The 18,193-nt window shown below is 43.3% G+C and overlaps 1 protein-coding gene across 6 annotated transcripts in view; it reads left to right on the forward strand.

The window, feature by feature from the left end:
* The first annotated feature begins 656 nt into the window (after positions 1–656).
* PHF20 (PHD finger protein 20) overlaps positions 657–18,193 on the forward strand; it is a 77,064-nt gene continuing 59,527 nt past the window's right edge. For 4 of the 6 annotated variants that reach the window (XM_083801278.1, XM_083801281.1, XM_083801282.1 and 1 more), the window contains exons 1-6: positions 657–806; positions 3,039–3,085; positions 4,508–4,555; positions 7,357–7,411; positions 9,030–9,157; positions 13,861–13,975. In XM_083801278.1, coding sequence (XP_083657404.1) covers positions 13,893–13,975 — 83 coding nt within the window. In that variant the 5' untranslated portion in view covers positions 657–806; positions 3,039–3,085; positions 4,508–4,555; ... (1 more) ...; positions 9,030–9,157; positions 13,861–13,892. Of the gene's footprint in view, positions 807–1,072; positions 1,102–3,038; positions 3,086–4,507; positions 4,556–7,356; positions 7,412–9,029; positions 9,158–13,860; positions 13,976–18,193 lie in introns of those variants that run through there. The other 2 variants (XM_083801280.1, XM_083801279.1) reach the window with 2 other exon arrangements.

The following is an 18,193-nucleotide window of genomic DNA, read 5'->3' on the forward strand; positions in this document are numbered from 1 at the left end:
ACCATGTCCAACCTTTCCTTAAAAACCCCTGGAGGGACGGTGATGCCACCACCTCCCTGGGCAACCCGTCCCAATGCCTGACTGCTCTTTCTGAGCAGAAATATCTCCTCATTTCCAACCTGAACCTCCCCTGGTGCAACTTGAGGCCGTTCCCTCTGGTCCTATCACTAGTTACCTGTGAGAAGAGGCCGACCCCCAGCTCCTCACACCGTGGTTCGGGGTCACCGGGCAGGCCAACAGCACGGGGCCGGGCCCCGGTTACAGCGCTGGGAGGCGCGAGGACGAGCCCGGAGCAGGGAGAGCTGCCTGGGCTCCTACCCAGGGGCCACAGAGGAGACGGACACGGCCCCTTTGGGCAGCGGGCACGAGTTTTTTTTTTTTTTTTTTTATTTCACCCTTTTACGGAGCTCTTGCCGCGCCCCACACCGGGGGAGCGCCCGTCGGGAGGCCGCTCGCCGGCAGGGCCGGGGCCGTCCCGCAGCGCCCCGCGCAGCCCCGCACGGCGCTGCCGGCGCCCTCTCGCCCCTCGCCCGCAGCGCCCCGGCCGCGAGGCGCCGGCGCCGATCCGGAGGGGCCGGGACCCGGGACCCGGTGCCGCGGGTGCCGCGCGGGGAGCGCGCTGCGCGCCTCCGCAGCGACCGGGAGGAGCCCGGTCCAGGCCCGCCCCCTCCGGCGGCGGGTGGCGGCGCCGCAGCGAGGCGGCCATTTTGTGGCGCTGCGCGGTCGGTGGCGCTGGGCTCGGCGCGCAGCGGGGCCCGGGGGCGGTTTCGCTCCGCTCTCACCCTTTGTCCCGTGCAGAGCCCTCGGTAAGAGCGCGGCGGCGCCCGGGCGGGCCGGGCCCGCGCCTCCCGCCCGCCCCGCGCTGCGGGCCCGCGGCGTGGCGAGGCGAGGCGAGGGGAGGGAGGCCGGGCGCGGCGCGGCTGGCACGCGGCCCCGCGCACAAAGGGCCGGGCCGGGCCGGGCCGGGGGCGCCGAGCGGGCGCCGCTTCCGCCTCGCCGGGGCCGGGGGGCCTGGGCCGCGCCCCCGCCCCCCCGCTCCCTCTCGCCTCGCCTCCGCCCGCGCCCGGCGGCCCGCGGAGCCGCGCGGCCCGGCGCGGGCAGGTGAGTAGGAGCGCGCCGAGCGCCGGCGCCGCGGGGCCCGGCCGGCGGGGGCGGCCGAGTGACCTTGCGGCGGCGCCGGGGCCGGGGCCGGGGCCGGGCGGGCGGCGCCGCGGTGGCCGCAGGGCGCGGGGCCCGGGAGAGGCGGCGAACGGGCCCCGCGGCGCGGGCGGGGGAGCGGCGGGGCCGGGTCCCGGCGGGGGCTGCGGCGGGAGGTGCGCGGCCGGGGAGGGGCCGGCGGCGGAGCCCGGCCCCGGCGGCGTCAGGAAGCGGCGCGGGGCCGCTCCCGGCCGGCCCCGGTGGGGCTGTGCGGGGGGCGTCCGCGGCTGCTCCGCGCCCGGCCCCGGGGACGAAGCGGGGCGAAGCCTCGTGTGGGGCCGGCGCCCGCGGGCGGTACCGGCGGCTTCGGAGCGCGTCTGCGCTCTGCTGCTGCCCGTCTCCCTCAAGCGTCTTGGGGGAAGCGAGATGAAGATCGCTCCCTGCGCGAAGCCGAAAGCCGCTTCGCGTCCTGTGCGTTCGATACATAGAATCGGGAGGCGCCGTATTTTTTCCCGACAGACCTAGGTTCCAGGTGGCTTCCTTACGGGTTGTCGTAGCGATTGGCTTGGGACACGCATGCAAACCGTAGCTATAGCAGCACTGGGTTGATCAAGGAGGTTCTCAGTACAGTTTTGGGGAACGGCTCCATCTCTACTGCTTGTTAAATATCCTGCTAGTATCGCAAACGGTTCTGTGATCCCATGCTTTGCTTCTAGCATAAACACTTGAATATAGACAAGGAGGGATATTTGAGCGTACAGGAGTCCAAACTGGTTGAAATGAACTTATTCTTGCAGTGTACAGAATTTGGTATTGTATAGGCAAATGAAATGTAACTTGTTAAAAACAAAGCTAATAACTTGAACTAATCTTACGTAGGTTTCTGTACAGAAGCTTGTAACTGAGCATCTGTACAAGAGAAATGCTTTGGACGTGGACTTGTTTAATTTTCTACTACGAGCAAGGACCAGTTTCCAAAAAAAGCTCAGCGAGAAGACTTGTAGCAAAGATCATTTGCAGTATAATTTTTTTTTTGTGTGTGACTTTCAGTAGTTCAGGAATTGAAGGTGGTTTGGATAAATACTGATTGTTTGACCGAAGCCAGCTTGTGGGAGAGTTCAGTTTACATTCTGCTGATAACTTTGTTGGTGTGTCCTGAATGGAAATAATATTTTACTTGAGCAGTCTGAGAGTAAAATCTGCTTGCCTGTAATCCAGAGTAACTAATTAAGGTCAAGTTGGGAATGAGGCTAGAATAGTAGTTGCTCATAACAGTGCTGCCTTGATTGAAATGTAAGAAGCATGTAATTAATTCTTACCTTTAATTGGATAAGTTCTCTGAAGCTCTTTTTCTTGCTCTTATAGTTCCTGTCTAAGCTAAGCCATGATATTGACCTAAATTCTCCCTCTTGGCCAGGGAAGGAGGGTGCAATCCCTAATTTCATTGTAGGGGATGTTGAATTCTCTGTCACTGCATCCTTTATTTATATCTGCGTTGCTGGCAGCTTAGTATTGTCTGTGGTTGTAATTTGTCAAACCTTGACAGAAGCTGACACTGTTGCTGCACTGCTGCCACTTGTCTTCTCTTGCTGCCCATATGGCACTGTCCTGTGCAGATGTGAGCTGAGCTAAAGAATGTGCATGGGGGGAGGACTTACTGTTGAGCCCCGTAAGTGCTTGCCTCAGTATTTAAACTGCATTCTTGATGATTGCTTAATTGTGTAGATGTAGGTGGTTTTATTGTTGTTTTTTCTTTTTAAGAATAATTGCAGATACCTTGCACATAGTGGCACATCACATTGAGAAGTCTTGTGAAGTGTTTGTAACACGTCCATTCTTTTTTTCATTATTATTATTTATTCCTTATCATCTTCAAACTTTTCTCCCTTGCTTGCTTACAGGTTTTTCTTGACTTCTTGTGCCTCCTGTAGGAAAAGACTGTTTTCAGGTAAGAAATAGTGACTTACACCTTCCAGTTTGTCTTTACTGTCAAAATGCCAGTAGTATATCGCCTTTGTTGTTCAAAAAACTGTTGGGTCTGGTGCCTTTTAAGGCAGTGTTCTTATGAAAGATTTTTTTTTTGTGGGTGCAAGCACCATTTTTGTGATCTTGTACGTGCAGGTGCATAGCATGTCCCGTGCTGACTTACATGTGTGGCAGAAAATAATGCAGGTTAGACTGTAGTGTTTACAGCTTTTTGAGACTACTTGCTAATTTCTTGACATGCCTTTGTGTGGTTTCACTGGGTTTGAGAACTTTCGGCAAGCCTTGTTTGGATTTAGCCAGCTGCAATCTGCCTAGTCTTTTCTTGAACTCTGTTTCAGGTAGGTTTATGAAATGGGTTAGAAAGAAATGTACCTGTGTCAGTCTGTATCTGTACATACCATGTTTTAAGGGGGGGGGCGGGGGAAGCTACTGCTTAGTGGGTTGGGTTTTGGTTTGGTTTTGTTTTTGTATGAAGTTGGCACAGAAGAGCCTTTCTAGTCTTGTCGTTGAGGTTAATATACTAGTTTAAAAACAGGTTTATTCTTCTGCTCTTTATACTCAGCACTTCTCTACCAAAGAAATGGAGAATATCCTCTAGTTCTGCATAATGTTTTGGCGAAGGCACTGCCTCGAGTGTCTTGTATTCCAGCTTTAAAATTGAATGCTTTTTAGGACATGAATGGCAGTGCCATTGATAGGGCTTGAGTTAGGGTTTTCTTCAGTTTTAAATCCGAAACCTAAGATGCTTCAGTGATGTAGCAGAGCTTACAAAAAGTACCAGACTTGAGTTGCTGCTTGACTCTACTGAAAGTTGCTAATGGCTTCTGCACGGCACGATCCCCTGTGTTTATATAGGTCCTCTGCCGATGTTACAGCTCCATCTTCTCAGTATTGCTGTTATTGGTATTGCGAAAAGATGCACTGACTTTTTTTTCCCTTGATGCCCTTTCACCTCTGAGCTGGGGGATGAGTCTACAAGCAGCCTTTAAGAGCACCTCTTTCATTCTTCTTGTAATAAAACTGTGAAGTTGCATCTTCCTTATAGTGTGACACATACACAGATACATGTCCGTAATGTATTATTGTGAATGAAAATGTAGTTTGCTTCATCAAATCTCAAGGCAGCGTAACTTGCAGTTTCACTTTCATTGACTGTGATGCAAATATCCTGTTCTTTAACGGGGGGGGGGTAGGTTTGGTCCTGCCCAGTCAGGAAGCAAACTACTTGAAAATAATGAAACCGACACTGCCATGTCTAAGTGTCAGAACACTGAATACTGGCTTGTTGTACAAGTGGCCTAAAGGATTTTCAGTGGTTGGTGTTGCAGGTGGTGTAGATTCTATGGAAAATGTTTTTCTTTTTTTTTTTATGCATTCTTTTTAGGTTGACTTCTTCAAAGAATCACAAGTCCAGGTCCAGTTGCTGCTGCAGGTACTGTTACCAGGTCATTTCTGTGTTTTTCTTTTGACTCCATCTGCTTTCAGTTGTTGCCTCTTACTCTGATAGCTACAATACATGTTGATGCTTATTGATAAGAAAAATCTTAGGTTCAACGATAACCTGTAAATATATAGAATACCACTGGAACATCCAGAGTGACCTCAAAGCCAGGGGCTGGACATCGGGTCACAGATAAGGAGTTGGTCAATTTACTACCTTAAGTTGTAAGTACTACCTTAAGTATTTTCTCTCTCAAATGTGGATTCTTCTTGAATACCAAGATACTGCTTTTAGAAGTGATGTAGACGGTAATACTTCAATGCCACCTTAGCACTTAAAAGTTGGCAACTGTTTCCCTCACAGTATGAAATAGTATTGGACTCAGTACTGTAGGTCACGTAACCAAGCAGAAAATACATAGGCAAATTGAAGTCACGTCCTTTAGCCCTGCTGTTATTTTTTTTAAGGTATATTCTTTTTAAGAAGAAATCTGCTGTCTTTGCACAATAATGAGTTTGTCACATGAGTTTTTGAGCCCAAGTGTAGTTCCTTTCCTCATCTGCATCGCAAGGCTGTTCTCCAAACAGTTGGCACCTTTTCCAGGGATCTGAAGGATGCACGGGGAACTTTGTGTGTTGTGGTTGTTTTTCTATTGCTTTTGAGGGAGTATAGAATGGGAATGAGAAATGGTCCACTTTTCTCATATTCCTTTCTTGATTGAGAAAGGCTCTGTAAGCCCATAGGTAGCCATTAGGCAGGGCAAAAATATTTTCTTGGGGATGGTTATATACTCAGTGCATTCAGCATCACGAAGTGGTGTTATGCAACCTCAGGTAGATAAACAGGAGAAATTGTGTTGAGGTGCCCAATCTGCAGACTAAATTAGATCAGTTCAGGTTGCTGTAGCTTTTTTCTACCAATCTCTCCTGCTCCTTGGAGAAGCTTTGCATGTATTGACTTGGAGAAGATTTGTGGGTGAAGAAAATGTTCTTGGAGAATCTTTGTTTACTTTGCACATGACCAAAATGCACATCCCTATGCCATGTGATGGATGTAACTTATTCAACAGAGGATGTCTCTGTTAAAGGAAGAGGACTGCATTTGGTCATCTTGGCTTGGGTTTGTTTACTTAGCTATACACGCATGGCATGCTCATTGCAGCATGGATTGACGTGATGAACCTTGTGGTGATTTAGGGAAGTTTTTCATAAGAAATGATTCAGCTTGCTTGAGCAGTCTGCAGGTCTTCTAGTTGAAAAACATTTGAACTCTTAATCTATCAAACAGCAAGAACTCTCTCAATTTACACCTTAAAATATCATTCACACTGAACTTAATCTTTCTTAACTAAGATATAAAATCAGAGAGATTTAAGAACCTTAAGTTGCTAGATTTATTCAGTGACAGAATTGTTCCACATCAGTCTCTTTTTTTTTCCCTTGATTTTTTTTTAGTATCTTTTTTGATACTTTAGTTGCTTTTTTGAAGTAGTAAGAATTTCTTCTAAATAAGTTTTTTCGTGTGTGTGTGTGTATATATAGATACCTGAACTATTAAGAAAACATAAGAAAACTATATCTGAAAAGTCATGCTTATTATAGTATGTTATTTGAACTAGTTGAAGGCTTTTATTGCAGATAGGATTTTGATTGTTTTTCAAATTACCCGTACTAAAAGATCACTTGTTAAGAAATTCTAAGAAACAAAGTTTTGCAGCAGAAATCCACCAGTATGAGTACGAATTGTATTACATCAGAAGTAATGACTTTTATGAATCCCAGTTTGCTGTAATTATTTGGCAAACGAATTTTGATGTGCTTCCAAATTGAGACTGCTCAGGCATGTTGACCCTTTGACTCAGATCTGGCAGTCTTGGTTTTGTTTATGGGCTGCTTCTCGTGTTTGGACATCTCAGAATTGAAGCTTTTTTAAGCTTCCATGCTCAGAGTTAAAGAAAGTTTGGGCAATAAGAATATAATTGGTACAGTGACATTTCTGGGCTTCTGTCAGTAGTAGTTCTCATTGAACTCATGGGAAGAAAAGAGGGTGTTAGATTTGGGGTAGAGTAGTTGCACTCAAGTCTCTTTGAACGTTTCAGATACACTTGCTTTAAAATCTTACCTGCTAAATAGTGATTAGCTGGAAAAGTGGCACTTAAAAATTTTTGTAAATGAGATAAAAGAAAGAAAGCCACCATTAGGAACTTGTTTTGTGTTTAACAGTCTTTTGGAAGAGATGGTGAGCACGGACTGTGATCGTCTCTGCTGGATATTTAGCCTCGTCTTTTGTCTAGGGCTATACATTCTCAATGTGCATGATAAAACTGAAGGTATACTGTAATTTTCTTTAAGTGCAGTTTTGACCACATGGTAGATTTAAATTGTTAATAATCTATTCAAACATATATAGCTTGAATGTTGAGTAAGTTGCACATACAAAGTTTTATATGCTGTCTACTCGCTTACTTCATGGAGTTATTCTGAAATACCTGGTGCAGAAAGAAGCAATAACAGTAAAGTTACTGGTGGCTTCTATTTCGTGAAGGATAAATGATGGAGAAATTTGATCAGGATACTGGGGGGGAGAGGGGAGTGGAATGTCTTTAATGACCTTGCAGTTCATCTATAATTTGGATCACAGCAGCCTGGTGACCCTCTGTATTGTAGTATCTTCAGATTAAATTGATATTCCAGAGGTGATACTGTATGATTTATGGAGAGAAAGTTTTTTTTTGAACTCTGAAGTACTTTTTGTCTCAGAATTCATGAGTATTTTTTTTTCATTTTCTGTAGTTGTACAGCAGTGTTTGGAATGTACGTGGCCAAATAAGCAACGTGTTTCTTCTTGGTGAGTATAAGCATGGATCTTCAGTTTTCTTAAACATAGCTTTTCTTTCTTTAACCTTTTACAGTTTTGTTTTAAAATTCGTGTTTTTCTTAATTCTTGCAAAGGCACTGTTGATCATATTCCTATAAATCTAACTCTGGTATTCTTAAAGCAGGCATTGCAGACTTTCAGATGAAGGAAAAAACAGCAGTTTGGTTGAAGTAGTTCTTCTTAAATGTAGTTTGTTTTATTTAGGAAAAATCTGCTTTATTTCATGTGGCTTAAACCCTTTTCCAAAATCTTTTTGCTTGTTCATTGTGCGAGTGTTTGTCTTTTATCATTAGTGTGTTACAAGGACAGAAAAAAAAAGAAGAAACCAGACTAGCTAAGTGGGAGATAAAATGACTGAAAAGCACTTTTTTCAGTATTGAGTACTTATTTCTTTAATTGCACTTGGTAATCTAAATAGTTTTCATTACAGAAAAAAATTTTCCTCTGTTTTTTTTAGTTGCCTGTGTTCATAATATCTGCTTCCATGTTGGTCTCATCACCAGTTTGAATCGACAGCGTAGTTGTATGTGATATTGTTGATAGGATGAAAATGGCATTCTCGCTGTCTTAGGGAGAACATGAGGATTTTTCTTGACCCAGGAAGGGTAGTTTGTTTGCTAACACCTCTTCACTTTTGTCACTGAGTACTTCGAATAAATCTTGGCTTCTCCGTGTAGAGGAGGGTAAATGTAGGTTTTCTACTGGTGTCAGTTTGTTAGTCTACATTTGTAAACCAGAAGTATGTCTGAAATAAAATACTAGGTTCTGTGCTTTGAGTGAATGTTTTCAGTGTTAAGGAGTTAGCTCTACAGTATTACTCTTACAGAAGTTGCAAGTATCAGTTCAGGATCCGGTTTAGGTGTTGTGTTGCAGTTTGTTTCCTGTGTAGTTGATTGAGTCTGGCAAACTTCTAAAGCAAGAAGTAACTATTGGTTAAGATGTAGCTGAGAATCCTGCAAGGTATACCTAAGTACAACTACAGGTAGTCCAGTGTCTTGTTTGGAGTGCCTTGGGGTAGAAAAATTGAGATGTTACAGTGTTCCTGGGAATTTGTTGCGGTGTCTAATAGTCTTCATGTTTAATTCAGATTTTTTCCTGTTTTTGCTCCTATTGCATTAAAAGAAAAGAAACTAAAAAAGAACTTGGTTGAATATCTGCAGCATTGTGTTTGAAAAAAACACAGTGATAAGCATATCTCCTGTAACTTATGGTTTTGTCCTGAAATTTTCTCATTTTGCTATGAAATGGTGTGTACAAACAAAATATGAAGCAGGTCCAGAGGATTCCTTAGATTAATAGCTGGTACAGGAACTGTTTTTTAAGTGTAGGGTAAAATACCGTGAGGCATACTTCGCAGTAGCACTGAAGCTCTAGGCAAAACTTGTTAGGCATGGCACAGGCAAAAAAAAGTCTGTTGTAATCAGCCTCCCCAGTCAGTGCCAAAATAGTTCTCAAAAGTGGTAGTTAAACGTTTGTGAGATTCTCATACTTAGTCTTCATAAGATGCCATTAGAATTTTATAATGTAAACGGTGTCTGGAAGTACTGTTTTACAGTCTGATACAGCCATTACCTTTTCTCATCTGCAGGTTTGTGGTTTCAGCACAGCATGGCTGTGGTCATCCACTTGCAAGGTCTTCGATTGTGGTGGGGACCATGGACTTCTCTGGATTGACCATTCCTGATGGGGGCATGCATATTGTAGGGGGTAAACTGGGTGAGGCTTTCATTGTTTTACCACTGATGCAAGATGCAAGGGCTGGTATGATGTATGCAGATGGTATAAATAAGAGGTCAAAAGTAATTATTGCTGAGCAGTAAAAACCTTATATGCAAAATGTGATTGGACTTGGTCCTTGGCAGTTTCAGAATGTGCATTTAGATATGCTAGCAGTATTGTTATGCTGTCTAGTGCTGGAGTGAATGGCAGAGTCAGATTATGCTTTGTGGAATCCACTCTTATCCTGTCTTAGCATAGAAACTGCTTATACTGCTATATGTAAAGGAAGCAAAATACACTTGGGTTTTCTGTTGCTTGTATAGGACCTATATTTCAAATCTTGGGGCTAGGTTTAGAAGTCCAGCTTTGAGTTATGCTTGTACTGCACCTCCAGAGAACGCAAGACAACCTCTTGCTGGTTCCTTTCACTCCCCAATTTCTCAAGTGCTTTTTGTTAAACTGATACCTCTCCTACCTACCCTGTCTCCTCTTCTCCGTAGTCCTATGGAACCACCAGTAATGTAGAATGCCTGCTGGAATTGGACAGCAAGCTTACCGCTCCAAATAAAACTTAATGCTGTTTTGTACTGAGTGTTTAAGTATTTTATTTTTTATGCAATCTACCAGAGCTCCTTTATGAAGCCAGAGAACTATGGTTATTCATCGAGTTCCTCGTTTTTTGTGAATTGGGCTCTGTTGGGAGGGTGGAGGGAGATCCCTGGTTTGGCACAGTTAAAGTACAAAGACAATGTGGCTGAATTGTGGGAGCGAATTTGCCTTCTAAGCTGCTTATGAAATACTGAAGTAGTACTCAGTTTGGAAGTGGAACTGGTTTAAAGGCAGGGTTTTGTTTTGGTGTGATTGTAGGGAATGTTTCAGTCATAGTCATGAGAGATTTGGAAGGCATTGTTTGCAAAGGTAGCTTGGAAAAGACTGCAGTGATTCTGCAGTTTTCAGAGAGGAAAATAAGAGGCTGGTATTAGTGACTCTGCCAGAACTGCTCAGTTATATTTTACATGACAATATGAAAGAATTATTCAATTTCTAGAGGAACCTTCTTCTGTCAAAACTTACTGAGGCACCAGATTTGGGGCTAAGCACTCGTGGGAGCTTAAAACTGAAGAGAGTAGGAAATGCTACAGATGAGAGTATGCAGGACCCGTTTAGTGGAGCAGAAGGCTTGTTCTGAAAGACAAAAATCATGATTCCCAAAGGGGTCTATTAATTTAAGTGTATTCTTCTCTGCATTGTCCTTACATATAAATGTACCTTCCTAATTGGTACCTGTAAGTATTCGAATAGTCTTTTAAATCTAAATCACTTCACCCTGACTCTTACAGGGAAGGTAAGGCTCTCTCTTTTAAGCACCAGAAGTGTGTGCTTCTAGTCACACAGATTTGGAAATGCTTTCTGTTGAAACTAGCAACCTGTCTAAATTCTAGAGTAACGGTTTCTGAAATGCTCCTCTAATTTTTATAGTGGAATAAGAAATTTTAGAGAAAAGCCTTTCAGCTTTGGGGGTAGATCTAGTAACCACCACTTTCTTTTCTTGTGGTCTTGAGCACTTGAGAAAAATGGATTCCCGGAGTTACCAAAGTGAAAGGCCTGCCCATGTCTTGTTTTAGTTGCCAAGTCAGTATAAATTAATTTTCTGCTAGAGACCATCTGGAGTTGTTTTTAATAATCTGTTCTAGTATAGTTTAAAGTTTTTAGGTAGTTATAGCAGGAGTGGACAGAGAACCTAAGATATGAACCATGAAGCAGAGGAAAAACGCTGTGTTCAGTGTTGTCTTTCTGAGCAGTGAGGTACTCCAGAAGGTCAAGGTCATGCTGGTGCAACGTGGAGGGGTTTGGGTTTGCCTGTTGGCCCTGTTCACGAAGAGCTACGTGATGGCTCCCAGTAAAGGTTTTATCATCTGCTTTCAGTCTTTCTCTAGGGCTGTACATTTAAGTGTAGAACTGTTGAGCTGCTCTACCAACTTATCTGTGTTATGTAATGTTCTGGCAAGTATATATCTGCTGGAGGAAGCTGTTCCTGAAACGAGCTGCAAGTGAAGAAGACAGCCTGCTTTGCAGGGCATGTAAGCATAGGGACTGCTGGATTGAGTTAAACAGGATCAGAGGGATGTGAGAACCCAAAGGAGCCCAAGTTTCACGATGCAGAAGGGGAGAGGAAGGAAGAACGTGGGGAAGGGGTGGTGATGTGGGTGGTTTTTTCCTTAAATTTTTTGCTCTTGTTCAACTTCCTGATCAGTTGCCTTGTAACAGGCTTGGCTGAGTTGGTGAGGGGTAGTAAGTGTGTGCTCTAACAAATGGTGATATTCAGCTGACTAGCTGCGAGGAGGAAAGTTCAGTTTTAGAGGACCTGCAGCCCCTCTAAATAAAATTAAATGACTTCTGTTTTTTTCAGATTTCCCTTTTGTTGTGATGCTCTTTAATTCTTTTTATTTTGATATTTAACTGAAACCTTAAGACCTTCCGTGCCAAAGTTGCTGACGTTTATGTGTAGAAGCCCTATTGTACAAGATACTGCTACTGAAGTTATGAGGCTGGTATGCTCCTCTTGCAGGCGAGCTGGAATGAGTGCCTTGCAGCTCTTCCTGAAGGGGGCTCCCCTGTAGGGCTTCATTAGTGTACTTCTGGCATTTAGGAGTACTTGGTCTTTGCGTGTCCCTATCAGTGAAATGGAAAAAAGTAAGTTTACTTGGACAAGAGTCAACTTGCAGCCCCAAGTTTTCCTGTGTTACAAGCATTAAAGCAACGTGTGTCAGCTCTGTGTTGGGAGGCATCGAATTCTGTTGCTAATGCCAGAAAGTGATATTTCATTGATGTAGATCTGTGGAGGAAGTAGGGGATGTTTGAGGTGTAGGTGGATAAGCTGTTTAAAAAAGAAAAAATAAATTTTCAGTTACTTCTTAGATTTTCAGAATAGTGTTAGTTGTTGGTGGGATTTTTTTTTTAATTCTTAGTGGTTTTTCTTCAGAATGTAACCCCCCCCCCCCCCCCGGTTTTCTTTAATTTCTTTTCCCCTCCCCTTTTCTAATTAAAAGCTATGGAGCTGGAAGGTAACACCCACACCCCCAAATGTCTAGCCATGTAAGACAGCACTGGTTCTGGTTCCTGGACTGATTCAGAGCCATGCTGGGTTAGTCAGCTGTTTATCAGATACTCTAGAAAAGTAACTTGCAGTGATTCTCAGTTCCTAGGTGGCTAAAATATCTTGCAGGTAGTGTCAGTGAATTACCGGGTACTGCCAATAGCAGTTTTTTTTCCCCATACCTTTGCAGGCTGTTTTAATAGTAGAGAAGGTAGGTATAAAGCTGTGCTTCAGAGGAAGAGAACAGGTAATCTTTTGGTAGAGCAGTTTCTTCATGATGTGCTTGTGATGCTTGAGGTTGTGGGGGTGCCTATGTGGCCCTCCCATGACAAATGGCCTGGTATAGAAAGTGTGTCAGTGGAATAGCTTTTCTCTGCAATAGAAGCTTTTTGACTTTCTTAAAGATTTTTGGTTTCCAAACCACATTTGAACTTTGAGTAGTTCTTCATAAAATAATGTTAATCTTTTTATAGGTGCAGCTCAGCAGGTGTCATTGCTGTTAATCTATCCTGTGAAACAAAATGCTACTGCTTACTTCACTTGCCTGTGCATGTCTACTCATTCTTGTAGCATGAGACAGTCTTGTTTTTTTAATTTAATTTGCATCCATTTTATACACCTTTATTTGAATCCTCAAGATACAGGAGGAAATTCTTCCCTCTGAGGGCAGCGAGGCCCTGGTCCAGGTTGCCCAGAGGAGCTGTGGATGCCCCATCCCTGGCAGTGCCCAAGGCCAGGCTGGATGGGGCCGGGGGTAGTCTGGGCTGGGGGCAGGGGCCCCTGCCCATGGCAAGGGTTGGGGCTGGATGGGCTTTAAGGCTCCTTCCAACCCAAACCTTCTGTGATATTCTGTAATGTCTTCTTACTGTAGGCTATAAAGCATACTCAAATTTTTGGATCTTGTGAGCTTAAAGACTACAGGAATGGATCATAATTTGTATCTTATCATTGTGGGAAGTGACTGACAAAAATATGGGAGAAGTAGCTCCTGAAGTGTACCTTTGGCAAGATTTCTTAAAATGTTTATCTGTTGGAAATGTGTTAAGAGACTTTATTTTCTGGTTAAAATGGTGGAGAAGAGGGAAGAAAACATAAATATGGAAACAGTTTAGGCAGTTTTCTAAAGTTGGTTAAAGTATCTGCGTAATTCTTTAAACTCCTGCATTTGTAGTGATGAGGTGACATAGCATTCAAGAGTGTTTCACTACCGTAGTAGATTTTGAAAGATTGTTACTATGTATGTTTTTGCCCACTTCCTATTTACTGAATTCCTTGTTTTCATTAAAACCAGGAAGGGGAGGGGGGAAATAATGAAACTTCTCTCTCAGTCTTGAATAAACATTGGGTTGCAGAGTTCTTAACTGACGGACAAAGGTTGAGCTTCGATCTTTCCTTGTCTGGTAGCTATCCTTTTGAACACATTTCTTGAATGATTCTGCACACTGTCACTTGGGAACTCTTGTTTAAGAGGTAATTGTCCCCACTACTTCCTGTGAACAAGAAATACTAGGGTCCCTTAACATCTAGCTTTTGGGGGTTATGGTGCATAAGTTTATTTTGTGTGTGTCTTGATTAGTGATTGATATTTAATTGCATTTTTCAGGGGAATAAAATCAGCAGTGTTGATTTTACAAAATGACAAAACATCCTCCGAATAGAAGAGGGATCAACTTTGAGGTGGGAGCCCAGTTGGAAGCCCGTGACAGATTAAAAAACTGGTATATTTTTAAAAACATTCATATTATATTAACTCTAAGTCTTTAATATATTAAACATTTTATATTGATACCGTATTTAGAGTCCTGGTCGTTTGTTTTTAGGAAAGTAGTTAATTTCTAGCAGTTTATATACCAGTGCTTAAAATGGGCAATACGTGCTGATCTGTTGTGCTGGCCTTTTAAAATGTGTACTAGTGCTATATGTCTGGGAAATAGGACTACACAGACCTAGCAGGGCTTCAGACTGGTACTCTGAAATTCACATTTTAAATTTTGCGTTATACACAGAGTAGTCATTGTGAAGAGATAAATCCTTTGAAGTAGAGAGTACCAGAGGTAGTTCCTCAGTATTTCCTTTCCCATTGCTGTTAAGAAGTTGTAGGCTTTAAAGTCTGAAATTGTTATAGCCTGAGGGTGGTCAGCCACCAAATTAGTGAACTGGATGGGGAAATGCTAGTAAGTTTGGAATGCTATTGAGCTTGTCCTGCAGACTCGAGTTGTGAGGAAGAAGACTTAGCAACTGCAGCAGGAGGGAAAAAAGGCCTAAAAGTTAACTTGGGTAACTGAGTCAATTTGGGCTAAGTTTGAGCCAACTTCAAACTTTCTGTTTAGATAATGTTAAATGTAGCTCTTTATGGAAACAACATGAAGCGCAAATATTAAGTTACACTTTATGTTGCCTTTCCTGTGTGACATAAGTAAGGCTTCAGTCTGAATCTGCATGTATCCTTTGTATTCTTGAGCTTTGTTGATATAAGAAATAATTGTGAAGCCTACAAAAAAGGTACTTAGCCTGTCTGTGGTGTAGACTTATCAGAGGTACAGTTTAGTATAGATCACATTTGAGTAAGACTAAAAATTCTGGTTAGTGACTACCTATCTGACATGTTTGGAGAACAACAGTGGCTCGAAGTATGAGTACGTAGCTCTTACATGGGAAAACTTGGCAGGCTGGGATGGAATTCAACACCCACTACTTTCCACATATCCCTTGACTTAAAATTGAATTTTGTATGTACTAAGTGTCCAAAACCAAACATGTTTATTTTTTAAAAGCTCTTGACTTTAGATGACGTGTCTTGTACACTGTTCTGCAACTTAGTTTTGATTTTTTTTTTGTTTTGATTTTTTTTTTTCTTTGCTTGCTGAGTTTTGGAAACCTGGGTCAGAAAGTCCGTGTTTCCTTGACTGGTAATCTCCATATATTTCTGTATTAAGGGGTTATTAACCAAAACCTTTAAGAACTGAGGGCTTATTTTCTCTCAGCAGTATTAGCAGCAACAGACTGGGGACACCTGTCCAATCTCTTTCATAGAAGGTATGGATTTGTAGAGGACAGCAGACTATTTTCCTGTAGTACTTTCACCTGCCCCTGCATGAACAGGACCACTCTCTGATATGGCTACAATGCACTCCTTTTATGTGGATATAAAATTTTCCGCTTCCAGGTGCTTTCTCTTTTCCTTCTAGATCTTCAGAGGTCCAAGCTTTTTGTTTTGTTGCTTTCTTGGTACTTAAACATAGGTGGAAGTCTTCTCTTTAACAGAGGGCTGCCTTTGATTTCTGTGCTCAATACCAAACACACTAGTCAATTAGTGGGCCAGTATTGCTTCTCAAATTGCAGTAGTGCTTTGGAAAGTGTTTCACATCAGAGCCTCATTTACCTGCCTTTCATGGCAGCAACTCTTGCCGTGGAATGCTAGTTCAGGACTTCCACAGTGTTCGGGTATGATGCCAGCCTCCCAGCCCTATTGAATAGAAAAAGTTTGCACATGCCAGCAGAGGAGTCAATGTAACAGCTGCTCCTTGCCAGACTGCAAAGTGAATGTTGTGTCACTTAGATCGCATATCAAAGGTTGCTTTGGTGTATCTTAATGATCATAATGTATTGAATGTGTGCTTAAATTCCTGATGTTGGTTGTCTGGGTAACTTTCTAGGCTTGAACTCCAGAGAGTACAGTGAGTACTTTTGGTGCCATGTCTTATTTTAAAGGCTTGGCTGACACATCAGAGCTGTCATGAAGGACCTCTGACAATGTCTGCTAACCTTAAGGCACTAAAGGGGAAGAGCTCTGTCCATCAGATGGTGCCTTCATGCATGCACAATGTTCTCTCGGTACACGGTGCTGGGGTTCAGAGGATGGAGTAGTGGGACTGCTCCGGTAGTGCGATCCTGAGGCTAGAGGGTCCTAAAGAGGCCAGCTGTGATGACTCAGGTGCACATGCTGTCCCTGCTGAATTGAGTTCTTGACACTTTTTGAACTGGATCATTTAAAATCTTCACTGTTGGCTAGCCCCAGATCTGGTTTCTTAACAGAAAAAGGATGACACTGCTCTGGATGCCTCCAGTAGCGAACAGTGACGTCTCTTGTATTACCATACTTTAATAACACCTCTTTCCAGTTCTTTCATTTGCTGTGCAAATAAAATGGTTATAAAGAAACTTTTGATTCTAGTTGAGGTTCTCGAATATTGAGATCAAGATTATTCTTGCTAGGATAATTGTACTGCCCTGTTATGGTAAAGGTTGTTTAATTGTTCATGCTGTCAGAATTTTGTTCCACTACTGAAAGGATGGAAGCTCGTAGCTGTTGTCCTCCTAGACATTTCTGTTCTTCTTAGCGTTGTCTTGACTACACTAAGCTCGTCCCTTCCTAGCTCCAAGAAAAAAAGGGGTGTTACAGCACTTGCAATTAAGTATATAGGAAAGGGATACAAATTATTCCGGTGCTGAGAGAGGGAAAGTACTTAAGTCAGCACTGTGATTTTGAATTTCCAAATACTCCTACAAAGAAAAGGGAAGGGTTTACACTTGTCTGTACAAGAAACTTATTTTTGTTGTTTGCTGTGCTCTGACAGCTGTAGTCTGAAGTTGCCAGTCACTGCTAATCCCTGTCTGAGAGTTATGCTGTTTTGAGATTTTGATTGTTGCTTGGGTGTTCTTATCAAAACTTATTCCCATAGTTTGTGCTTCTTGGAGGTTTTCCCTTACTTGCTGTTTAGCTAGCTCGTTAGGCATAAGGCCTTGAAAGATACAAACTCACGGTTCCTTTTTGAATTGAGCTGGAAGGCCATTTGTTTTAGTCTCCTGATAAATCGTAGGAAGTTGTCTGATTGCGGCTTGTTTTTCACAGGTTGTTGGGTAAATACTAAAATCAGTCTCTGCCGGTGATTTCTTGCCCCAAATCAATTAGTTGCTCTGAAAGCCCATGAAGCCAGCTTACTGCTTCCTTTATGGTTTGGGAGAGGATGACCCATACCTGGATGCATGGCGGTCTGTACTTTTCATGCCTTGTAGTGCAGACTTCAGCTGTTGGCTTTTTGCTTTGCGTATCCTTCCATAGTGTGTTTTCCTGATTAAACAAGTTCCTTAAGTTACCTCTGTCCCATGGCAAGTTCACAGGCTTTTTGGGTATACTTTTTATGAACGTTGTAGGGATATGCTGTATTGCTTCTAGCACTTCTGCGTATATCTGTGTGGACTTGTGCCTCCTGAAGTGGCATGCTTGCTCAGCACTTTGAAGGCTAGGGGAAAAATGCTGGAGGAAGGAAGCTTGCAGTGTCAATGTGTAGTGCTCAGAGCTGTTGAGAACCTGTGAACTTTTTTTCTTCACTTTAAAGTTTCCAGGCACGAGGCAGTGCCATGGTGCTTTGTAGCTGAAAGGAAGGTAACATTGGGGAGGGCCGTTGAAGTTTCTAGCTAGATGTAGCAGAGCTTCTAATAGATTTTGTGTTCCAGTTGAGCACTGAACGTTGTTCACTGACGGTGGTTGCCTCAAAAAGGGAAGATGTTCACACTTTCCCGTATGTTATCCAGGAACTGCAGTTCACCCACACTGGTTCTCAACCAGGCTAAAAATTGAGTCTTACTGTCAAGTATGTTTTTGCTGCTCTTGTTGATAGATCAGTGTCTCTCCCACTATCAGGGGGTCTTTAGAAGGCGAGATGGAATAGGTGCATATGATACTGGTGCATGGTTCCCAGATGGCGGTTCTTGTGGTAAAGGATCCTGTTCTTCCTTTCCCTGTATGAAGAAGGGAATAGTCTTGGACTGTATAGTTTGTTGGCTTCTGTCACGTGGGCATGTCTCTCCCCTGCAGGAGAAAATCAGTGGATTGCATGGGTTTATCAGACATGGATGTCTTTGTAGAACAGATCATTAGTTTAAGTCTGTTCTTGATCATTCTTTATCAGTATCCCTCTTTATCCTTGAGAATC

This window comes from Anser anser, assembly GCF_964211835.1.
Source record: "Anser anser genome assembly, chromosome: 16".
In the NCBI taxonomy this organism is placed as follows: Eukaryota; Metazoa; Chordata; class Aves; order Anseriformes; family Anatidae; genus Anser; species Anser anser.